The sequence below is a fragment of the Leiobunum rupestre genome, chromosome 9 (genome assembly GCF_980474605.1).
Source record: "Leiobunum rupestre chromosome 9, qqLeiRupe1.1.hap1, whole genome shotgun sequence".
NCBI lineage: Eukaryota > Metazoa > Arthropoda > Arachnida > Opiliones > Sclerosomatidae > Leiobunum > Leiobunum rupestre.
Genome location: NC_143392.1, coordinates 51,344,070 through 51,370,448, shown reverse-complemented (window position 1 = coordinate 51,370,448; position 26,379 = coordinate 51,344,070). Strand labels below are relative to the sequence as shown.

General features: G+C 33.9%; 1 protein-coding gene across 5 annotated transcripts in view; it reads right to left on the bottom strand.

The window, feature by feature from the left end:
• The window catches only part of LOC149930853 (uncharacterized), a 44,811-nt gene extending 21,858 nt beyond the window's left edge, over nt 1-22,953 (bottom strand). For 3 of the 5 annotated variants that reach the window (XM_090158205.1, XM_090158208.1, XM_090158209.1), the window contains exon 1: nt 22,636-22,953. In XM_090158205.1, coding sequence (XP_090014331.1) covers nt 22,636-22,788 — 153 coding nt within the window. In that variant the 5' untranslated portion in view covers nt 22,789-22,953. Of the gene's footprint in view, nt 1-10,196; nt 10,527-22,635 lie in introns of those variants that run through there. The other 2 variants (XM_090158207.1, XM_090158206.1) reach the window with 2 other exon arrangements.
• Nucleotides 22,954-26,379: the final 3,426 nt, after the last annotated feature.

Here is a 26,379-nt window from a genome sequence, read left to right as displayed (position 1 = left end):
TAGTGCGCATGGGGACTGGTTGAACGGTTCAGAACTCACGAATAGTTTTCAGCTAATAATGGTTATTCTCCAAAAGTAGAGATCAAACATTCTTGGATATATATAACGCAATATAACCGACTATTAAATTTTCGTTAGACCCTCATAGTCATAAATTTTAAAACCCGTAACTGTAACCACGTTAAAATAAACGATGAAAGTTAAATAACACGGTGGTTAAAAGATAAAGTTGGTTTAATTTTTTTTTTCAAAAACGTAGCTCATCATCAGGCTGCTTATAATAAAAATTAATGAGGATCCACGTAGTATCAGTATATTTAACTTTTATCTAATTAATTCAAATATCCGAAGATATGTCGTTTGAATATTTTCAGAAGACAAAGTGAAACACTGATTTATGCTCACGTTTATTGCTTCAAAAAACATAACACTGCATACAATTGACCGTGAGCGCAAAACTTTCAATCAAAATATTAAAAAAAAATATCAATATGAATTTTAAGCGTTACGAAAACGATATTATCAAATGTCAAGCTTATAATTCCTAATTTAACTACAGATTATAAATATTTAAAACATAAATATACTCACTTTGCGAAATATAATTCTATATTGATAATTCAAAACCAAAGTACCAACATTTAAATATAGAATAGGTCATGGAGCTAATGTTATTTCTCTTTGAAAAAATAATAAAATAAAATAAAAATTTTCATCTCAAAATATTTGGTTAATTAGCAAAACCGAAATTACCTAGAACATTAATTCTGGGCCAAATGAGAGGTGGCTAATGCCCTCAGCCTTGGATTTCCTTCTGAGGGCCATTTCTATAATGACCACGCATTTTGGTTGAACTTTAGCCGAGTTTACACATAGCAATCCGTGGACGCCATTGGCAAGAAACCAAGGGCCATAGCGCCTCATACGGAGACCCACCATCACACAGCTGGAAAGCAATCCTGCCGAGGCACCGTCTAGAGATGCGTGGACCCTCTCCTTTAGCCTCAGCTGAAACCAAGTGTTCAGCCCCAACCTGACCGAAGTCGGAGGTGGAGATCGGACCATATGATGACGGCTTACATTTCCCAGTGCGCGACCGCTCTTAGGGGTTAGAATTGGAAATTAATCAAACTAATCGACAGTCCTATAAAACATTTATAGACTTATAGCCCCATTAAAAAATACAACGAAATTATTTGACCACTTAATAATATTCACCCTTTGCCTAGTCATAATAAAGCAGAGACCCGTAGAACCAACGAATAATCAACTGTTTTTTTTAAGTTGCCTATTTATCTCGATAGAGGGGTTTTTAAGTATGACGTCATTGCACATAGAGTGATTAGTACTTATTTTAACTAAATGAACACTCTTTGAATATAAATATCAATACAGAATATAATCGAGGTAGTAGAGACTCAACTTGATGATCGCACCGATAATATTGAAATTAGTTGATTTTTTTTTAACTTAATGTTTTATTTAAACTTACACAATACTTCGTGATAATGTTTTTTTAATTCAAACACTGGCGTAAGGCTTCATTCAAAATACGAACAAAAACCTCTCATCTGAGGAGGTCTAAAGTGATGGAATCTGATTGGGCTATGTTGATATTTTTGGACTCAGACCAAGATCATTCAACTGTATCCAACTATTCTTCAATATCCTGAAAAGAACTAAAGTCCTAAGCTGTTACTTGCTCTAGTTTGCGGGTCTGGAGAAGTCTTTGGCAAGTTCCGAGTGCCCGTTTTTGCTGAATTTCGGATCGACGGATCATTTGTCAAGTTGGCCTCTGATTGTACTGTCAATAATTTGTTTTCGCAGTGTTGTTTAAGTAAACTAGCCGTACGTCCCTCAAAACGAGTGGAAATATGATCGATCAACAAGAATAGATTTAATGGAGAGCGGTTGGTTGTTTTTTACGGTGAAAAATTTATTAAAACCTCTATTTAGACACTAGCCCCTCTTCATTCGGCAGGTCTCTTACCTTACTTGAATTTATCTAAACTTGTATTTACCCAAATTCTTTTGAATTTCAAATTGATTATTCATAAATTTCTCCATTTAGTATTTCTTTTAAATTGTTATTCATATAATAATAGAAATGTTTAAAAATAACTGTAATTTTTATTTTATTGTTTTTCGTTAACAAAACCTTTTGGTGGCCACGGCAAAATGAAATCCCATAGTGTGTTTTCCATTTTCAATTCACACGAAGGTAATTAACAACTCTGGTTAGTTGTTGAAGAATTATAAACCAATGAAGGAGGGGGGGAACCCTTCATGCCACGCGATCCAACAGCTCTTTAACCGTTAACCTCAACCAGTTTTTATGGAAAGGGGAAACCGAAGAGCTGCGGGGAAACCCTTTTAACTTGAAAAATCATCCATTGCAGTGTCGCCAGATTGTGGGAATTTTCCGATATAGTGGGAATTTTTTAGGTGCATTTTGGCTCGGTAAGAAAAAGGTTACTTTTTTTTTAACAAATGTTGATTTTGTGGGAATTTTCATGTCTGCGAGTATTTATCCTATGTTTTTTTAATTTGACTATCAATAGAAAGCTAGAGCAGTGTACTTTCGTTAATCTTGGGTTTTATAAATAATATAAAGGAGGTGCCTTCTAATACTTTAATCAATCAATGCATAGGCCTAGCAACCAAAATGTTTAAAAATTGTAATTTCAAAAAAATTTAATTATAAAAATTTCCTTTTCCACAAAGTTAGAAATAGGGTTGTGGGAATTCGTGGGAAATTTACTATCCAGCAATGGGAATTTTGACTTTCGCACATTATCAACACTGATCCATTGCCACAAGCTGCAACCGAACTGCGAGGGAAAAGTGCTAACTACCTCGCCATCCTACAATACAATAATTTTAAATTATCTAAACAAAGTGAGATAAATATATTTATCTCACTTGGTTTAGATAATTTAAAATGCATTGTTAAACATATATGTTTAACAATGCATTTAATTTAGGGTATTTCAATATCATGTTGGCATACCCTTTTTATCAAAAGAGAAAAGCATTAGTGATGCTATATGCTATTATAGTGGCAAGTCGTTATTTATACTTTTAAGAGCATTATTTTACTCCAATGATTATTATGACGGGTACCCGTAATAGAAGGATTATGGCTAATGAACACTCAACGTTTCATATCGCTTCAACTGAAGTTACAGAACTTTAAATTGGCAGCGTTTCGTCACGTATGATAGCAATATAACCAAGTGTTTTAAGATGGCAATCTGTTGGCTTAAAACTCACGTGTACGTTTATGATTGTATTGCTTTAATTTCTTAAACGAATTGGTGGGGTGGCGGAGTGGTTAGCACTTTCGCCTCGCAGCAAGAGGAGCCGGGTTCGATCCCAACTTGTGGCACTGGGTGAAAACTCGGAACAACTCCTTCTGCGTTGAGTTTGCAAGTTCTCTCCCCACTGGTTTAAGGGGTTTCCCCTGAGATCTTCGGTTTCCCCTTCCATAAAAACTTGTTGAGGTTAACGGTAATAGTTAGTGTAGGGAGCTGTTGGCTCGCGTGGCTTGCAGGGCTTGCCACCACCCTCCTACGCATTGTAACCCGGCCACCTGAATTAAAGGCTTTAAAAGTCGCTCGATAACTTAGGCCTAGGGTGGTGCCTTGGGTATTAGCCTAGCTGATTATTATTATTATTATTAAATCAAACGTCTGAACAAAGCGTGTTCGGAACGTTAGAAACCTGCGAGATCGAAACGTTTCAAAAAATTTCCGAGGGTAGGTGTACACTAACTGTAGTGATCTTAAATTTGAACTTACGTTTGTGAGGGCGTAGGCTATTTTTAGTGTGTGTTCTTTGCAGGAGACATTTGCTTAATAAATCGGTCTATTAATTACATTCTTGGCAAGATTTTTGTTTACTGTCGTTTTTGAGCCTACTCTCCGACGGGAGACTGATGGATGCGAGATTTTCCTTAAATTGGTTTCAACTCTTTAACACTTCTCTTCTCTTATAACTGTTCATGCTGATTTGTGATTTACACTCATATTATTAAAACAAAATTACATCATCATGCTTTTGGTTAGGTAGGTCCAAAATATATTTTTATATTTATTTTATATCTTAAGGTCCTCTTGGAAGGAGTTATTTCTAGTGGCATCGACAGGGTTTGAAGTTTTAGGGCCGCTTAAGATAATAAAAGGAAAATAACATTTTAGAACGGAAAACCATTTTTTTAAACAGTACGTTAACTTAACTATCCTTAGTAACCAGGGTGTTCAAAAGGTTATGCAAAAAAATTTATGAGTTGTGGGGGTGAGTTGAGAACTATGTCTTTTTTTTCATTTTCCTACGATGAAATAAAAGACCGCCAAAGAGCTTCAAAGTGTGGTCTACTAGCCTCTGGAAGTGGGCTGCAGCAAGCACAAAACCAAGCAGCAGGGAAATGCGAAAATAAGGGTTTGGGTTCGTGGGATGGGTAAAAAAGAACTTTGAAATCAAATCGAGTTAACCCGCGTAAAAAAGGAAACTTAAACATTATTTAAAGTCCCTGCTGCTTTGTTTGGTGCTAGTTGCAGCCTACTTCCAGGGGCTAGTAGGCCACACTTTGGAGCTCTCTGGAAAAAAGGCATACTTCTCAACTCCCCCCCTACAACTCCTTTAAATTTTTGCATAACCTTTTGAAATACCCTGTATAATAATTAAATAATTTCAATTTCCACTATCATGATCTTTAAATGAAGAATTTTCGGTTAAGAATTAAAACGGTATTTTCGGAAATGCCAATACCGGCTCAGAAACATTTGAGGTGGCTCCAGCACCTCCTCAAACACAAAAGTTACGCCATTTGGTTATTTCATAATACAAGCGAAATATGGTGATACCTCATCAAAATAACAATTTGTTTGCAATTAATTTCATTAGAATTTTACAGAAATTAAAAGTTAAACAGTCACAATTTTTTATCATTTTATATTTACTTGGGACTCTTTTTGAAGTTTTGTCTACCACTGGCGCCGTCAGTGGAGAGTGTTTGGGTTTAACTAAGAGAGTATGAATATTTAAGAAGATAGTTTTTTAAACAATTTCTTGATATTTTTAAGAAACCGGAAGTGATCGATTGTGAGCCATCCCAGATGTGGAAATATGCTAAACACAAAACTAATAATCAACTTGGCTAATTCCCAAACCACCATTTTAGGCCTATGTCTTCGGTGCGTAGGAGGCTGATGGCAAGTCTTGCATTTTACGCGAGCCAACAGCTACCTTTACTCACAATTACCGTTAAAATCTGCAAGATTTCTCTGAAAAGGGAAAACCGAAGAACTAAAGGGAAATCGATTTATGTAGCCGTGAAAAAGCTTGCAATCGCCACGCGATAGGTGTGGTTCCAAATTTGGACCCGATTCCAATCGGTACCAACTGTGCCACCCTATGATTCAAAGGTCGCCCCTTAATTAAATATTATTAATATACAGAAACCAATTGGAAATAACTAGCAACATACACTATTATATTTATTTATTTAGATTAAACGGGATAGTATTCATATTTAGCTAAAGGAAAAAAAAACAGTTTTTGTCAAGTATTCAAAAAAATACAAACCTACTAATTGTTTTTAAAAATAATTTCTTTTAATACGAACTCTGACCCCCCCCCAACTTTAGATAGACGGTAAGAAAAAGTAGGTCAAGGTCAAAGAAAGCGAGACAAATTTCAAATCATGAATTCATTTATAAAAATATCTTTCATTCAAAGTTTATTAAACATTAATTATTCTGAAATTTGTATATGATAACTAACGACTTAAGTTTGAAATTAAATTTCATTTTATAATTTATTAGGCGGTAATAGATTATGTCTCTACAAATATCAAAATTTGAATTAATATTTTGAAATTATAGCTTCCGTATGACCAATAGATTTGAGAAATTCAAGGTTTAGACAGTATTTTAAAAATAAATTATATCTAGAACGATTTAAAATCTAAATGACAAATGAGCTGAATTGCCAAAGTAAAAGTTCATATTTCGGGAAATTGTTTTACTTGGTTTAATTAATCAATTGCCTAAAACATAAGTTTAAACACCCAACTAAAATCCTAAATGGTAGAGTGGCAATGATGTACAATATAATTGAGCTTGTCGGTTTTAGAGAAAAGTTTAACTTTGAACTCGGAGAGTCAAAAATCCTAACATTAGTTACGCAATAGTATTTTAGAATTAAAAATTATGTACAATGAAAAAGTTGCCTCTTACTTTTGGTTAGTAGTTTTTTCTATTGATTGAAAACAAATTTGAACTATACTCTAAGTAGAGCTTTCAAAATAAAAGAAATTTAAGATTCTTCACGTATGCCTATTCAGCATCTCACATTCGACACAGTAGCGGCGCCAGGATTTTCGGGGAAGTAGGCCAACCATTTCGAACCCCCCCCCCCCAAATTATGGAGATAAAGATAAAATTAAAGATACAATTTGGATATAGTAGCGCTCGTGAAAAATTAAAACTAAAAAATTAACTACTGCCAAAGAAAAGTTACTCGTATCTTTGAAAGGAATAAAAACAGCAGTGCCGTTCAGCGAATCACTCGCATTGAATATTGAAAAATTTATAAATAAATAAATTATTACGCAAACAAAATACAGAATTTTCTGATATTAAATAATTTGGAGGCCCATATATTAGATTTTGGAGGCCTCTTAAGACGACTTTTAGGGGCCTCTACCAAAATTTCAAGTAGGCCCAGGCGCCGCTACTGGGTGAACCTCCACTTTACGGGGAGCTGAAGAACTTTTGAGAATATAGCCTTTAACCAGTGCGGAGATAACTTGCAAGCTCTTAGAGTTGTTCCGAGCCCAAGCCCACTGCAATAAGCTAGGATACAACCTGGCTCATCTTTGCTGCCTGTTGCTAGCGCCGCTACTGATTCGACAAACGAGATTTTATGGTTAAATCCTTAAGTTACCAATACGAACACGCTAGAAACTATACCGCACCCTATACAGAAATCCACTTTCTTTATAACTTTAAAACGCAACGAGCAATAATTTGAAATCAATTGTCTTAATATTATGACTCTGGATCGATCTCAGGTCCTTCAATACGCCATTATAAAAATCATTAGGACCAAAAAATTGTACGATATCGCCCGACATAATATAATTTGTGTTATACGTATTCAATAATAAATAATTTATTGTGGCGCCATCTACGACAGTTTTTGAAATCAGATAAATGTTACGTTTTGTAGGGAATTTTTAAGTAAGAATTTTCTTTTCAAATAATAGATGGCCCGCCAGTTTTTTAGCTTATTCAGGCTGTTTTACTGAAGTGCTTCATTGATCTGACACTATCAGTTAAATAAAATATATTTGTAAGTAAAAATTAATTAACACAATCGTTTTTCAATTTTCGGTAAATTTTTAATTGTCTAATAAAGTACTTAAATGAGCGTATTGCAAAGAATAAAGTTCAAAAATTTTTACGCTCTCAATAAGCCAATAGGTGTTTTGCGTTTTTTCAAGTCATGATGTGTGGCAAAACATGAAACAGAAATGGATACGTAACATTCTTTTTCGTTTTCATTTTACGTTTCCGTCAAATTTTTACGTATGTGTGTTCCACGCTTATCTCTATTAAAATATAAACTGGGATTCACGCCAAAACGTGCGTCCAGGTTCATACAATCATCCAATAGGCTTAAGGGTTTTAAATATGAGTCATTTATTGTTATTTTTCATACAAACCTTTGTAAAGATTTTATTTATAATATTGCTATATTTTGAATAAACACTATTTGCGTTAGTTAAATAATCGATTTTCTGGGTTGCCATTTAGGCAATACCAAGTGAAATGGTACTATGTGCAGATTATGTAAACTGACGGCTTATTAACAACGACAATAGATATGGTTTGTAGAAAAAGGCGGACGGGTTGGCAAGAACCAGCCAGTCTAGTTTAAACCACCAAAAAAATCCATGGTTAAATCCACTTTTTTTTATTAAAAAAAATATTGAGAAATTAATTAGAAATATTGAAAATTTGAAATACTATTTATTTCAAATAAAAATGCAGAATATAGTACTCTTCATTTCTTATTTCAAAACGAAACTTAAACTTAACCCTCACTTTTGGTCGTGAGTGGGGAGTGGTTAGCACATCGCAGCTTGTGGCAGTGGCCCAGTGGGTGAAAACCTTGAACATCTTTTTCCGCATTGATTTCGCTAATTTTCCCCTCACCGGATAAAAAAGGTTTTCCTGCTAAGTTCTTATGTTTCCCCATTTCCAAGTTGGATCGCAGAAATGATGGCCCTGCCGCCGACCTCCTTCGAATTTTAACCCAGCTACAGTAATTAATGGCATTGGATGTTTGATGCTGTGGTACCTTGGGTTTTAGACTAGAAAAGTATTATATTGGATCTTCCTCAAATATCCCGCAGCATTCTTTGCTACCCAGACGCGTGGGATTACACCTATTAGTTATAGAAATCTTTATGAATACATTCTTTGTGAATTTTGTGAGACTCCAAGTATTAGTCGTATACTTGGCACCAAGCTACCGAATAGTTTTCTTTATAAAAAGCTAAAGTTGATTCTAATATAGCCCTAGCAATATTTGGGCAAATGACGGAAATAATAAAAGAACATTGAAACTCACCCGGGTTCTGCTAAATATTGCATTTCTAATACAGAAATATTTACCTTAGCATCGAAAAGAAGTGATCTTTATTTTGTTCATTCTAGAGTATTTACTTAGACTTGGCTAGAATGAATGTGAATTGGGAAGCTTCACCGAAGTTCACCCCCGTGTGCTTCAAGTGCCTTGAAAGTATTAGGGCACCAATGCTATAATGGATCAATTGACTCTTAAGTGACGAAGGATTCTGTTCAAGCGTGTGCTTGATTGGGAACAACACTTAAAATCGTCTCAGCATAGTCATTCTTTCTAAGTATTAATAAACACATTTTTGATTTATACATCTGATATAAACTATAAGATATTTCAAAACAATTGTTATCAAATATATATTTGATGCCAAGTTTATATTAGAATACAACTACCAACTATATTATTTTAGAAAAAGAACGAGTTAGATTAAGCAGAGCGACCACGATCTTGGCAAGACCTAGGGGTCCGAGACGAAGTTAGGGTCAAATGAGAAAAAAGGTGACTTATGACTAATCATTCCAAGAATGTTTAATCAGAAAAATAATCTAAAGACACATATAAATAAAAATAACGTCTATTTAGCTCAGATACATATTTTTTAAACATTGATTCCGGAGTTCCGCTGCACTTTAAAAGGCAGATTTAATATTTTATTGAACACTCTTTAAATCCTCATGGCTGGGTACTCCAAGCATATTTTACTAAAAATTAAATTTTAAGACTTATGTAAGTGAAACTAACTTTTCTTTAGTTAGATATAAATCGTTTATAAAAAAATATTTTGGAGTTCCACTGCACACTATTAAAAAACCATGGCTAGTCACTCCAAGCATGTTTTCAAAAATGAATTTAAAGAAACGTTTAAAAAAAACTTATATTTTGTTAAGATCAATATCTTTTTAAACCTTGCTTCAGTAGTTAAAAAGCAACGTACTTTGCTTGTTTAATATAATTTATAGGTACGCGTAGATAAAACTAACGTTTTTTTTTCAGTTTAGATAAATCTTTCTTAAAACATTGCTTCCGCAGTTCCACTGCACCTTAATATCTTTAATATTTGATTTTACACTCATAAAGATTCATTCCGAGCTTGAGTTACAAAAAAATTAAATATCCCATTAAATTTGTCTTTATTTCAGATCATTATATTGTTTAACCGTTTCTTTCGGAGTTACACTGCAACTTTTAATGTTTAAATTTTGAATGCATTCACTTAAAGAGTCATGGATAATAATTTCCAGATTGTATTATCGAAGAATTAGGTACAGAAAAGTGTAGAAAATAAATAAATTTACTATATTAAAGGTTAAATATCTTTTGTAACATTTATTTCCGAGTTCCATTGCTACTTAATATGTTTAAATTTTTATTTCACACTCATAAAGCCTCATTCCTATGATATTTTACCAAAAATAATTTAACGAAACGTATATTATGAAAATGTTCTTTAAGCTATATTAAAAATATATTTAAAAAATTGCTTCCGGAGTTCCACTGTACCTTAATATGTCTAATATTTCAACGCACACTCTGGAAAGACTCACCCTTTGTATAGAAAGTGGTAGTCCAACATCGATGCCTCCCTGAAGCCTAAAACCCCAGGAAGACTGTTGCCCATCCCGCTCTAAATGCACGGTTAAAACACCCCTACTCATTTTTTAGAAGTTTTCGGAAGATTTTCGCCGTTAAATTCAACGAATAAATGTATTTTTCGAAGAGCGCACTATATCAGCATAGTCTTCGAGAATCGCACTGAGAATGGTTTCAAGACGAAGGAAAAAGCGCTTCGGTTTGGACAAAATCTGCCGTCTCAGATCTATAGATCTTAAGCCGAGTGTTGCTGAATCGCTGCCTGCCTATTTAAAACGCGGAAATACCGAAGAATTACTCTCCTTATACTAACAGATGGCGCTCACTTGTATACAACGCGTAGTAAAGGCGTTCTACGCAACCTGTCGCTAGTTCCGCGTCTCTGTCTCACCCTCTCCCTCTCTCTCTAGATCTCGCTATCACTCACATGGACTATCTTTCTCTCGTTTCCTTGTTCTTCTCTCTCTTTTAGTTCGTCGCAACATATATGCCACCAGGATTATACTCTGATCACTACCTACGTAATTAATCAAGGCCCGTGCATGCTCGGCAAATAACAAACATTTTATGGTCCTTCGAATTCGCCGCCAATTCCCGCTAGGTGCGCATATACGTTGAATCTACAGCTCAGGCCTTGTCGGTAGCATAGGCCATGGTGATTAAATCACGTAGGCTACGGCCAGTACTGGCTGCATCGCAGCTTCGTAGGAGAGCGTTTAAATAATAAAACTAATGTTTAAGTTGTTTTTATTAATCTCAATATTTATATTACATTGCTTTAAAATCGAAATAATAGTTAACCTATATCTATTTGGCAATTTTCACTAATAAAACTATTAGCTATATAAAATTATATTAAAATTAGAGATTTTCATAAGTCTTGGCATAGCTAAAAATTTCGAAAAGTTTTACTTGTAAAAATTTCCAATATACAACTATAAATACTATATAGGTTAACTTTTATTTTGATTTTAAAATATGGTTATATAAATATTGAGATTTATAATTCAAAAGACCAGCAAATGTATTTTTTCCCCGAGCATGAACAGGCATTAATTAATTACGTGGGGACCAATATCAGAAATTTTGTATTGGTTGAAAATCTATATACTGCTATCTAGAAGCAACAAACACAAGGAGAACGCTCAACGCAGCTAGCCTTTTAACACGCTAACGCAGTGAAGTGAACCAATTTCATTGTGCGAACATTCACGCTGAGCGTTTTACGGAAAGGGGGAGGACAATTCCCAAAATTTCCCCTTCTGACGGCATCCGGCGCTTAAGCGTCTAACCAATGAAAACTGTACACAACAAAATGCACAACTTTTGACAGGTTGCTCTTAGGTGGCATATATTTTAGCTTCCTCGCCCTTAGACTTCCACTGACAACCTTGACCTTGCTATCGCCTCGTCTGAGTCCTTTGAACTTTTGGAATTACCGCATCCCTACTCAGCCCTACTCAGTTATTTCGGCACTAGGGAGATTAAATGGTCGATTTTTGCTAGGTCTCTGTCTGTTCGAGAAATTTAAAGCCATGTAACTAGTGAGGTTGGCGGTTAAAAGTTCCAATAATACATTAATTTATATTAAATCAAAGTATAGAATTAAATACACATAAAATAAAAAAATTGCATATCCAATAAAGTGATATTTTAAAGTTGTTACATCAAGAAAATGTAGTTTATAAATACTTATATCCCTACGATGTGTAAGTTTTACGTATTCCACCGTTAAAAGTTCTATTACTAGAAATGTGCGAGTACTCGAACTCGACCTCGAATAAGTAATTTGGGAATACTCGTCGATTACCGAGTAGCAAAAACTTGTATAGTCGGGTAGCCGATTACTCGAATAAGGTGCTCTCTAAACTGGTTGAGGATTAGTTTTTTCTATCATGGTTTCTTCAAAGATGATTTAGGAGTTTTAACAACTTTTTGGGGGGCAAAAAACGGTACCTACAAAGCTGTGGAAACTGTGGTTCATTTAAATTAAAGGATTCTTTTCAGAATTGAAAATTACTTTATACCCATTTTAAATTTAATTTCATAATTACTTGGAATAAAACCAGCTACTAATCAAGTACTCGATAACCCGACTCGTAAAAATATTACTCGAGTTTTTTTTGTTACTCAACTCGATAAAGAGAAAGTTAACCATAATCAAGTACTCGATTTCAATATCACTTGACAGGAATACTCGATGAAAAAAAATTGATACTCGATAATCGATTCGATTGTCTAAAACCACTAATGGCACAGGCCTATCTAATACCCTAGTCAAATTTGGGATCAATTCCTCACAAGCAAATTGTTTACAATCAAGTAGGATTATTTGTGGCTGGTTCGGTAGCCGTTTAAAATGAAGATATTATGAGAGGCTCAATGGATTTTGTTATAATAGTTCCCAACGTTCGGCCATACTTGTAGAAGCTTTAGTAGTTAATTCCACGACAAACTGCAGCTGGAAGGATTTTGCTAAAATAATGTTTTTAGAAACAAATTCCTCTTTTTAAGAAAATATCATACAGGCGCCTTAGAGATATCGCGTCAACAGATTCACACCACGACCGAGACGAGTCTAGATGACGCTGCGCTGCCTTGCTCTTTCGTCTGCTATTTTAAAATTAAGAAAAAATCTGGGTGTCGGAATGGCTCTATGTTACCGCGAAGGAAACCAAAACAGTGTAAAATAATATAAATTGCAAAATAGTAAATTTTAATAGCTTTAATCCATCATAGCTTTGTTATTCGTGTAAATCCTTGCACTAGTGATTGCCAAACGTTTTTAGCACCTATTTAGGTTTCGACGGCAATCAAAAGAGGGCGTAGTGATAGAAGTCGATCGGGAATATAGATATGTGAGATAAACCATACTCATTTATCGGTTATAAATTTAAACAAACGTTGTATATAGTGAAATAAGGAATTAAATATATTTAAAGTCTCAAATATAATTTTTTCATCGAAGTTAATAAGCTTCCTGCCTATGGTTATTTTGACAAAATTAAATTGTATTTTAATTTCTGTAACTCGGGGCAAATAGGTTTTTCACGTACATGTAGCTAAACTTATGTATTTACAAATAAGGTTCTTAAATCTAGTGCTTTAGAAAATATAATCAAAAGAATAATGAACATTAGCCTAAAGGTCGGCGGAACGAATAAATTAACCGGCAAAATTTCGATTAACTCTAAAAAGTTGGGTTAATTGTTTTTTTATGAATAAACAACGATTTCACATGCAAAAATAATCGTTTTTTTGTATATTTTTTGGATAATTTGCGGTTATGAATAAAAATAAATAATTGGATAATTTCTTATTCAAACGTCGACCTCTACATTAGCCTATTTTATTGAGCCCAAGCAATAGCCTAAGTTGCAAGTCCTACTGAAGTAGCGCTGTAAAGTCTGTTTCAAGTACTTGGCTGTAATATATAGAAAGTTTTATTAGTGGCGTAGTGAGCAATTTTGGAGCCTCCGACCGTGGCGTTGTAGGGGGCACAAGTGGTACCTGCCCCCCCCCCAATGAATGGCTATATGAACAACCTTTTTACTTTTTTATATATTTTATTTAAATGTTTGCCCCTCTGAACCAGAATCCTGTCCAATGGCCTACCAAATCGATGTTGCCAAGGGCTCCCCTCAAAATGATCATTTTTGATTTGTAAATTTTACAGATAATTTTTTGTGATAGTCACTTTTAGGAATCTGTTCCATTGCGCCGAATCCCATTCGACCGAAAAAGCCGCACTTTGGTGAATTAAGGATTCGGTCTAATGGGATTGTACCAATCCACCCAAAAAACCGCTTTTCTCCGGGTTTAGGATTCGGTTTTATCCGTTTCAGCAACTGTCAGAACGGCATGCAGTGTTACCTTACCTAACCTAACCTAACCTAACCTAACCAATCAATTTTTAAAGTGGTCAACTCATTTGCCCACTACCACACAATTTCCTTTCCTTTTCCAGGCCTAACTATTTCCACTAAATTATTTAAAGCGGTCGCTCAATTGTGAAATTAGAAAAATTCAAAACCCGCCTTTGGGCTAATTTCATCAAAAACATTGGCGAAATTCGGTCTAATGGGGATTCGGTCGAATGGGAAGATACCACTTTTACTACACGGTCAATCTCAAAGTTATATTTAATTCACTAACAAGTAGACGACCCGAGGTGATAATCACCGATTTTGTTCAAACTCGGGTATAGTGTACACCTCCATGTACGATAAAAAAACCTGCAAGGGAAAAGTTGCGACGGGCTTTCGTTTTGCCATGGCAACTGAAAACGTTTTTGACAACATGATTTGGGATTTTTCAATTGAAAATATCAAAAACGTTAAAAAAAATTTAATTGATTTAAAAAATTAAATTTAATAAAGTATAAATGCAATTTGGTCAATTAAGGAACCCTTAAAATCCTTCAGATTCCCATATTATTTTCAATGAAAATAATAATAATAATAATAATCAGCTAGGCTAATACCCAAGGCACCACCTTAGGCCTAAGTCATCAAGCGACTTTTGAAGCCTTTAATTCAGGTGGCCGGGTTACAATGCGTAGGAGGGTGGTGACAAGCCCTACATGCCACGCGTTCGAGCCAACAGCTCCCTACACTAACTATTACCGTTAACCTCAACAAGTTTTTATGGAAGGGGAAACCGAAGATCTCGGGGGAAAACCCCTTAAACCAGTGGGGAGAGAACTTGCAAACTTTACGCAGAAGGAGTTGTTCCGAGTTTTCACCCAGTGCCACAAGCTGGGATCGAACCCGGCTCCTCTTGCTGCGAGGCGAAAGTGCTAACCACTCCGCCACCCCACATCTTAATTCCAAATCATGTTGTCAAAACTGTTTTCGGTTGCCATGGCGAAACGAAAGCCCGTCGCAACTTTTCCCTTGCAGGTTTTCAAATTACATAGAGGTGTACATTATACCCGACTTTCAACGAAATCGGTGATTTTCACCTCGGGTCGTCTCCTTGTAAGATTTTAGTAAACATCAAAAGTCGGCCTTCGTGACTTTTCTTAAAAACTTCCGAAGTGGCGAAAAATGTGAAATGCGAAATAAGAAGGGCTCATAGCTACTACTGTACGACCCCAACGGGGTCGTGGGGTCTACTATGCTCGGGCTACGTCACTGAGGTTTATTCATTTCAATTCGTAACAATAGCGATCGACGAACGGTACGATTTTGCCAATTTTGGAGACTTCTGCAGCTTATTTTCTTTACCCACTCACGTACACACTCAAGTTTTTTTCTTCAGAATTTCGCTCTGCCACTGCCTCAAGGACGGCCAGGAAACGATCAAGAGATTTTATTTCTCGTAATTTCCAAATGGCGTCTCGGTCGGATCTTAAAAAAAACCCGCGGCGAAGTTGACAAAAAATAGATTTGGGTTCCGGGGACTTACGCTCTCTCGAAGATCCGCGGCAGATTAAAAATAACTTTCTTCCGCGTTTCGAGCTGTTTTCGCGAACCGCGTTGGCAAAGATACATCTACACGACGGTAACCTTCCTGGAGGAATTCTCCGACTACTCTTACACTCCTCGCTATAAATCCAGCTATAAAGGTTAATCCGTACTTATACGGGACAAAAAAACTAGGTTTAGTTATTTGTACGAAATCAATCCAAGTAAAACGCCGTGACAGCCTTTTGAACGAGTTTTACAAACGAGGAGATGAATATATAAATAAACCGTAGATTTTCCTAAAAATATGATTAAAACATCGAAAGTCGATTAAAAATTAGAAATCTGATTTATAAAAACGAAATCTGGTTTATAAAACCGAAATCTAATTTTCAAAAATTTTAAATCTGGTTTATAAAACCGAAAACTGATTTTGAAAAATTTGAAATATGGTTTATAAAACCGAAATCTGATTTTCAAAAATTTGAAATCTGGTTTATAAAACCGAAATCTGATTTTCAAAAATTTGAAATCTGGTTTATAAAACCGAAATCTGATTTTTAAAAATACGAAATCTGGTTTATAAAACCGAAATCTGATTTTCAAAAATACGAAATCTGATTTATAAAACCGAAATCTGATTTTCAAAAATTCGAAATCTGGTTTATAAAACCGAAATCTGATTTTCAAAAATTTTAAATTTGATTTATAAAACCGAAATCTGATTTTCAAAAATTCGAAATATGGTTTATAAAACCGAAATCTGATTTTCAAAAATTTGAAATCTGGTTTATAAAACCGAAATCTGATTTTCAAAAATTCGAAATCTGGTTTATAAAACCGAAATCTGATTTTCAAAAATACGAAATCTGGTTTATAAAACCGAAATCTGATTTTCAAAAATTCGAAATCTGGTTTATAAAACCGAAATCTGATTTTCAAAAATACGAAATTAGCTGGTTTATAAAACCGAAATCTGATTTTCAAAAATTTGAAATCTGGTTTATAAAACCGGAATCTGATTTTCAAAAATTCGAAATATGGTTTATAAAACCGGAATCTGATTTTCAAAAATTTTAAATCTATAAGCCCTTAGGGCGGGGTGGAACATTATGTTGTGTTCGTATACCAAATCCATAAGAGGACATTTAAATGGTGGATTTTCCGACTAACAAGGAGACTACCCGAGGTGGTTATCACCGATTTTGTTGAAACTCGAGGGTTAGGTAGACCTTATGGTAGTATGAATATTTCCAAAGGGAAAAGTTGCAATGGGCTTTAGTTTTCCCATGACAACCGAAAATGTTTTTGATCTCTCAAAACAAAAAAGCTCCATTTATAAAAGCATGGGATTTTCTTGGTTTCACCGGGTACTTACTTACTTAAAAAATTTAAAAAAATTACATTTTCAAAACTTACCCAAAAAGATGAATTTGACCAATTTTAGGTAAAATTAATTAACAATTTTTGGTAAAAATGATCAATTTTGGTTAACTTTTAACAAAAGTTGGGTAACCGAGAAAATCCCATGCTTTTTTAAAAGGAGAGGTCAAAAACATTTTCGGTTGATATATTAAAACTAAAGCCCATTGCAACTTTTTCCTTTGGGAATATTTATACTACCATAAGGTCTACCCAACCCCCGAGTTTCAACAAAATCGGTGATAACCACCTCGGGTAGTCTCCTTAAGAGAAAATAAAATAGCAAGAACGTATTTAGGTCTAAAAGAACATTGAAGAATACTTTTTAAACAAAAATATTTAATTTTTTTTTTATTTTTTTTACAATGTGTAAATTTTAATTCTTCAGAACAAAAAGATTAATTTATTCCTTTTTGAAACTACTGAAAATTTGTATTTTAATATTTTATGTTTGAAAGTATACTTTTAAAACAATTAACCGCTGAAACCTGAACCTCAACCGGAATAAAAATATTTTCTAGGCTTTTTCGAAAAAGTCACCAATAGAGGACGAAATCTTATTTCCTAAAAATTGGCTTCTCTCTCATAATCTTGAAAGTTCAGCTCCGTGGCCTTAGCATTGTCTTGGTTCAAAATAAGACTAAGTTAGATATTTTTTAATGTTTTTTTCAGGTGGCCTTCATGCCACGCGAGTCAACAGCTCTCTTTACTCAATACCAGCGTTATCGTCAACAAGTTTTAAAGCAGTAGGAAAACAAATTGCAAACTCAACGCAGAAATATACCTAAATACATTGTCGATGAATATTGTAGCTAATAAGCCTTTGTTGTGAATGACTAGGTTGGACCAACGACACCACTTAAAATTCAGATGTGAGAGATGATGATCGCCAACTTTTTCCACCTTGGCAAGGAGCTCAATTTCATAGAAGTTCAAGAGCCAAAAGAAAATATAAAACCCAACACACCTTTACGTCGATACAAGACAAAAAAAAAACGATTTGGCCTTTAATCAAAAATAGTCTTTGCTCCATGAAAATGTAGGTCATTCCGTTGTCAACACCAGAAGTTTATAATTACCTTTCACATAAAAGTGTGTCAGGTCCTTATCGTCAGTTACTTTTTTTTCCTTTTTCGTTCTTTAACTAGAATTACCTTACATTTTTGTTGGACTCCGAATTAAGTCATTGGCCTAGTAAAGCGTTTTTTATGATTTGTTTTTACATGTATGTTGAGAATTTATCTCGCTAGAAGCGCTTATCTTTTAGAGTATGACTTTAATTCCACGTCACTCCAAACCTTAGTATAACTAATTATTTCTTCCAGGACTGATTTAACATAAGGTACACGAAGCACAGTGTTTAGGGTTGATGAAAAACTGTTTATGACTTAGGCACACGAACATTTGGCACCGATTTTTCCTGATAATTTTAAACTTATGTCAGCACCTTTGGTTTCAACCTACGCCATATACCATGTACATGTTTTAAGTTTCCGATATAGATTCTTGAGATAAGAAATATATTAAAACGGTTAATACTAGAACCTACTAGTTTTTATAAACATTGTATTCTGTAATCCAGAACCAACTGGAGAATATTTATGCTGAGGATACTAAAAATTATTTATAACAATTAGTCTTTACTAAATGGTGTGGTTGTCTACTTTCGTTTTACCTCTCTTTTATAGAATAGTTATTTGTGTAAATGTTCTAAATGGAAATAAGCTGTAGTTATCGGAATTTGTCCGAAATCTATTAGTCATTTTAGTTTCGCGAAACTAGTAGAAACGAATCTGATATCCACTAATTTCAGCCACAGACAGAAACTGCAAGGATATAGTGGGGCTTCGGTTGTGTCGTATTTACAATATTTAAAATTTAATTTCTGTTACTCTGAATATAAAAAATTAATGTGACCTGAAAGTTTTAAAATTAAATATAAATATATTTTAGTTTCCCGAAATGTTGTTGGTATTTTTACCTTTTCAACGTTGTTTAATTTTATCAATTTTACCCAGCCTAATTACAATTTTTTTATGTTATTCAAATATAACTTTTTCTTTGACGGAAAGCTATGCGTAAAATGAGGTTAAATTCTGGATTTGATTGAAAATAAAGCGAGCCCAAACACAATTAAGTGAAATGTGTCTTTATTGGTAATAGAACGTACGGCTTTTACCAAATCCAAAAATAAAACCAAACGAAAACTAAGAATATAACGGAAACGAGGGTGGTTTACTGCGATTAAAATCTTTTGGGAACTCAGTATCTTTGCCAAGTATTTAGAAATTTTTGACTCGCGGTAGATCCTTTAATTTTCGTAGGTTTTGTTATTTTTCGACATTTTTAGTACACGCTATGCAATTTTTTTAAGTATTAGAGTATCCTGACAAATTTGCGGAAAATTGTTGCAAGCTTAATTGAAAATAGTGTGACAGTTTATTAGTTTTAAACAAAAAAAAAACAAATTGCATGGACTTAGAAATGTTTGTTGATTTAAACATTGTATAACGGAAATCCTTTAAATAAACAAGCTTTTTTGTTCATTGACAAAACAGGCTATTATTAAAATAAAAATGGTACTTATTAAGTGAATGGTTTAAAGTTCGCTGAAATTTAAAGTAAAAACTTAAATGACGTCGGTAAATTAAATCTAATTTTTTGTCAGTTTTTTTCAAAAAATAAAGTGAACCCAGTATGCCATTGATGCTATTGCTTTTCCGTAACTAGAAAAACTAGATCATGAGAGAGTGAAATGTAACTGAACAAAAACTTGGTTAACCATTAAGCCAATTCCGATCAGGCAAAACATTTGTTGCGTATTAGTTTACCTTATACTAAAGCAGCATAATTGCAAGTTGACAAATATTAGATATTCAGTTTTTCTGAAACACATTTTCTAAAAACTTACAACGCCAAATTGTAGCGCCCTGTGCAACTAATTTTGCATTTATTTCGATATCTAATTCAGCTTCATAAGACAGAAATCAAAACGCATAGATAATGTTATAAGAAAGGTCTTCATATAGCATTCATTGTCTATTCTCTTTCTTTTAGCGTGTAAGCAAATAAGAGAAAAGACGAAAATATTGAAGTATCCATTATAAATAGGAAAGAACTGATCGATACAATAATTACTGTGAAAATTAAATACTGTTTTATTGGAAATAAACTAATAGACTTTGGTCGGTGATTTAAATAAAAAATTATGTTGATTTTTCGCAACCGTCAATGGACTTTCCCTGCTTTATATGAGAACTGATAGAGGAGTCTTTTCGGTATTCAACGTGAATCATTTGATAAATTAGACAAGCATTCTACCCACAACTAATTAAAACGTGAACATTTCACGCAACTCCGGCCAATTTATTTAGCAACATCACTTTCTCCTCAGCGCCCCTACCCTAGCGCCATAGACGGCTAGCGGAAGGATCTTGAATTATAGTAGAGGAGGGAAAATGTGATCTATCAAGTCCATGGAGAGATGAGGTAGCTGGTGATGCCATATCTTTACTTTGGAGGAAAATGGAAATTTCTGATATGAAGTATAAATTAAATAAAACGGGTCTTATAAATATTTTCATTAGCTCTACATATTACTTTCGGTTTTAGGCAATAAAGTCCTAATGACACTAGGTTGAGGGGCTAGCCACTTCCTCAAATTCTTTACACCGATAACAGCGAGTAAAGCCTTTGGTAGTGCTAAATATGTAATCATTTACGTTATCAGTTTAGTACAGTCAAAGAAACTGGCTTGTACACCGATTACGAATAGTGATTAGCTCTTACCTTAGGACTTAAAGTATTTTTAAGTTGAAATAAAATATTTTTATAATAAATTTTATATTTTTGTTTGTGCATCGATTGATTCTTATAAAAATGAACTTTTTCAACAGACAATATTTAATAGTAAATGTTATAATTTCAATAATAATTTAATTTTTGAAGATTAAAAAATCTAGACAAACTATAAATCGTTACCTTGCAAACTAAAAACTAAATTATATAGATAACATTGAAAATATAAATAGATATAGTGGACATATTCTTGGATGACATCCAGTTTGTGTTAAAAGTTTAATTAAACTGAAACTTCAAACCAATTTTTACTTTGACAGAAATGTCATCATATCGTTTTAAGTTTTCCCATTAAAGTGGGACCTTAATTGTACTCTATCCATTGAAATTCTTCTGAGAGGTGTAAGCAATAAAAAGGCGCTATTATGACTTTCAAAACATTTTTATATTTAACATGGACCCAGAATTCCAACTGACCTAATAAAATATTGAATATTAAACCAATCCTGGGAATATTTTAAGGCTGACCACAATCCTCATCCATAACTTGAAATGTTGACAATACGGTAAAATAGTATTAGGTAAGTTATTTTATTAATGAAATTCTCAAAGGATATAAAATCTACATCGAAAACATTTAAACGCTACCCTTCCAGTGGTAATATTTTCTAATTTCTTATAGAATAATATAATATTGAAAAACCATGCCATTTTCAAAAAATATAAATCTTCATCAAAATGATTTAGTTTAAAATCAACGAATTATTTCTAATGCGTTTAAAAAATAAAAGTTAAGCAATTTTAATTTAAAATACTATAATCATACATACAATTTTAAACTAAAAACCACTGTTATTTAAGGAAATAACTATATTTTCTGTACTTCATATTTAAAATTAATATAGGTCCTTATCAAAATAATAGAAGATTAACTTCATACTTAACTCGTTCTAAATTTCTAACGCATAGAAATCACAATAAAACGCCTTTATCAAAGATAAAAATCTTCTCTATAATATTAGAAGTTTAAATTACGATAATCGGCTTTTTTGGACTAAAGTTAGTAAAAACCACCTATGGATTATGCTTCAAATTTGTAAGGTTTTAGCTTTTTTGCTCCTTTTTTATTACGGATTTTGCTATTTTTTTCAAGTATTTCAACTTCATCGGATTAACATCTCTTAATTTTTAAAAAGTTAAGTTAATTTAATTAAATTGAATAGTGTTCTAATTTTACAAATCACACTTACATGGTAACCTTCAAAAGCTTTTTTGGGAAATAGAATAATAGGAATCTCAGTTATTTAGCCAACTAAATTAAAGCAGGGAGATAAAAATCGACTTCTTCGCGGCTATTTAGCAAAGCAAAACCACCAGCGGAAAGATAGAAACATTAATGCTCTCCAGTTCTTTAAAACGTTTGAAAAGTCACCCTTGGAGACTAACATCTGTTTAATTTGTAATTTAGTCATCTTTACTTAAATTTATACCGCTCTCAAATTACAAATGTCTTTCACGTAACCTCGAAACGACTTTGTGAACGATACTACTGTAGGAATCTCGGTACAAACAACTGATGTTTATTTTGTTATTTATTCTTCTAGACTGAAAAAAAACAAGGGGGAATTAAAATTGTCTTTTTCACGGCTATTTAGTAAAGCAAAACCACCGACGAAGCATTCGCGCAAAGTCAGCGGGAAAATGAAGCTCTCCGGGGCTCTTTAAAACAATAAGAACGGGAAACAATATAAAAATAGGCACTCACTCTTTTCTCAAGGTAAGGTTGAACTCGCGACAGATGCGGCTGCGGCTGATGATAATGTTGGGCTCGTGGTTGCTGGATGGAGTGATTTCTATTCGGGGACCTCGATTGTCCTTCGCAGTCGCGCGGAATCCGGATAAAGGGAGGTCGTTCCATTTTGCACGCTGCCTATAGGATGTAGCGCTGACGGAAACTTAAAAACTAAGTCCCATCTGGCCCGGGACGGAGCAGGCGGCGAGGGAGGGAACTAAGGAAGAGACGGCACCTACAGAGCCGAGGAGGCTAGACTAGATACTATATGGGACAGCGAAGATAGGCGTTTATGAAACGAAGTTTGCCAAATAAACTAAGCTCAATTTATTTTCTCCACCGCGCCGGTTGCCGTTTTTTAAAAAGGTCCAGTTTCCCGCCTATAATTTATTTTTAAAACCGCCCAAGACTATAAATACGATCGCAAATGATGTCAATACACTTATTGTAAAAATTTCAGAATTTAAGTTTTGGTTTGAAATTATAAAACGTCTTTTCAAAAGAAATTGCCTGATAATAATTAGCTAGGCGAATGGACTAATTTCTAAAACTTTCTATAAATAGCTGATTCTATAAGTACGTATTATATCAATTACGAGAACAGTATCCATCTTAGCAGGCTCTAGGCAGCCCTCAATAATTCGATTTCAGCTAATCCGCGTAACCGTACCAAGCATCATAGCTTCAATTTGTCGCCTGAATTATTGAGGCTAACGTCAATGTCAAATAACTGATGTGAAAGGATTAATTTAGAATAGTGTGATTAATATTTAAGAAGCATTTTCGTGGAATGGTAATGGATTGGCCATCATTAAAATGCTACATTATGTGATTTAATTTTTTTTGTTCTATTGACGAAATACTTGGACTATAAGGTCCCTTCGTAAATTTATCTTTATTGATAAATTTTAAATAAAATAACACTTCATTTTTAACCCTGTTGAGCCTATGACATAAGGCTAACTAATTGCTATTGTTGTTGAAACGAAGGTATCTTTAATTAAATCAGAAACTGATTTTAAGAGTTTAGAGCACAATTTTCGGTTGATTTCTGTTTTTATACTGATTTCGATATTTTGGAACTGCTTTTTGCACAGATTTCGTGATTTTCAAGTTGATTTAAAACTTTATAAAAAAAAATTATCTAGAGAGTACGGGATTTAAACCCATGTCGGACCCCTCGAGCTTATTATTGTTATTAACATTTTCAAATCTCTACGTAAAAAGTATACCAGGAAATGTCCGAAAACTACATAGTAGATGACATACTAACTAACCCGGAAAATGTTTTTTCATCAACGAGCGTGAAAAGAGGAATGGAAATGTAGATTTAATTACTCAGCATAAAGACATTGCAGGACGATTTTCTGAGTACTTTTACAGCCTTGGCGCTACTAAAAATACTTCGGGCACCCAAGCTTGTAGCGGATTTTCGTTGAATCCTTCAGCAATCTCGCAATTGGAGAAACGGACGACAGATTTGCCACAAAAACCTAAAGATCAAGAAGGCCACCACTGTAATTGGCATATAATCCGCAATAATCAATTTCTTTAGCGATATTTCCTCACTTTGAGGACCGGAAAATTCCATGAGCAATGGAAAACATCTCTCGTCGTGCTTGTCCCCAAAAAAGGGTTGAAAGTTGCTGTGGAAAATAGTAGTTCAATCGCCCTTTTAAGTGTTTTCTCTTTAATCTTTGAATTGTTCTAAAATAACTTATATTCCTCGTTCAAACAACTTTTTATCGGATCGCCAACATGAATTTTGTAATGGACGGTCGACAAGCACTTACCTCATATCTCTCACGGGAGAGATTATTCATTTCGTTGAAAACCAAAGACAAGTTGACGCAGTTTTTCAAGATTTCCGCAAAGCTTTCAACCGCATGTCTCACGAAATCCTACTTTGGAAGTAAGAGACTTATGGTCTTGGCAGCAGCGTCCTAAAGTGGCTAGAAAGTTACTTACTTAACTCGTGTAACATTTCGGGAATGTTACATTCAATTGTTGCGTGTTCAACCTTGGGGTCCCGCAGGGGTAGTGCCCGATCCCCATTAATCATAATCTTCAAATAATGTTTCGACAAATAGATAACCTATGTTACACAAAAAAATTTGCGGATTAAATAAAACTTACAACGCCATTATCTCGATTAGAGAAAGCGAACTCTTAAATAACAATATTAACAAAATAAACCTTTGAGGCATCAATAATCAGATGGCGCTGAATAGTGCCAAAAGTACCGTAGTATCCTTAACAAGGAAACATGAGCCACTTAGTTTAAGTACTTAACAGCCAATGGCACCTTGAAGCGTGTTAACTATCTTAAAGACTAAGGAATTCTTCTCGATAGTAAGCTAAATTTATCTCTTTATGTATAAACTCTAAAAAAAGCATGTTTTCGGAAACTATCTGGCTTTTTAACGTTTGCGAAGAAACTGCGTTGACCGAAAGTTTTTCGTTTACTATACTTGGCGTTGATTAGGAATAAAATAGAGTATTGTACAGCTGTAAGGTACGGGTGAAGCGGATACTTCAAAAACATTGCAGAGGGGATTCAAAACAAATTTGCCAGCTTATTAAATTATTTTCTATCCGGTTACAAATTACAGATATAAAAAGGTGCTGGAAAGTTGTAAAATAATTCTGATAAATAGCGGAATAAAATACCATATAGCAACTTTCTTAACTAAAACGATTGTAACTAAATACGAAAATTTATTTTCTTTGTTTTGTGACTCAAAGTTATTTTCCCTTTGATTTAAAAAGCAAATAACAAGGTTTTGTACGAGGGGCTAACCACTGTCAGATGGCCTGTACACCGATTACGCGTAATCAACACTGTTAAAGGTACAGACTCCAAAGATTACGCGTAATCTCATTAGTGCAGTCAAAGGTACGGGCTTGTACACCGATTACGCAGTGTGACTAGCCCCTCGGTTTTGTATAACTGCATATAAATAATTATAGTTTAAAACCCTGATTTTGTATTCGTAAAAAGTCACAATTAACGCACGTTGTTCATCAGTCCTAATAAAAATAATTTGAATTCAATTCAATTATTCTTATTTATAAACTAGTGTTACAGGCAAAAAAGAATGTTTGAATTAAATTTAATTAATACGGGTACGAATAGTGGCTAAACGTATAATTTATTCTGCCTCCACTTTTCCCTTAAATGATTATATGGTGAAATAAACCTTTTGGCAACCTTTTCAATAGGGAGCCAATATTTATTTTAAAATATAAAAATGGTTGATAGAGTCATTAAAATTAGGTAGATACCTTGTTAAAAATAACTTTAAAACTATCAGTCGCCTTAGGAATAAACAACCCATTGCTGAATTCTGTTGAATCTATATGAAATCTTTTTTACACGGACTTATCGTTTAAATTTCTAACTGCAAAAAAAATGTCCAAATTTTAATTTATGTTTGCTAACTGTATCTGTCCACTATACATTTGAAACTACACTTTGATCTTAGCCAATGGTCTGCTGAGACAGTTCACATGTCAAAATTTAAAATTTTATCTATCGTAGAACACAAGTTGTTTGGGTGCAAATTTAACAATTAATAGTAGAAATTTTGAAAAACAGCATTACACAATTTCTTTTAAATCTTTGATATGGCAGCTTCGTTTCAAAGAGAGTGAATAAAGGAAAAACCCGAAGAGAAATGTTTGCAATCGATTGTTTAAAGGGAAATTTAAGAGGTT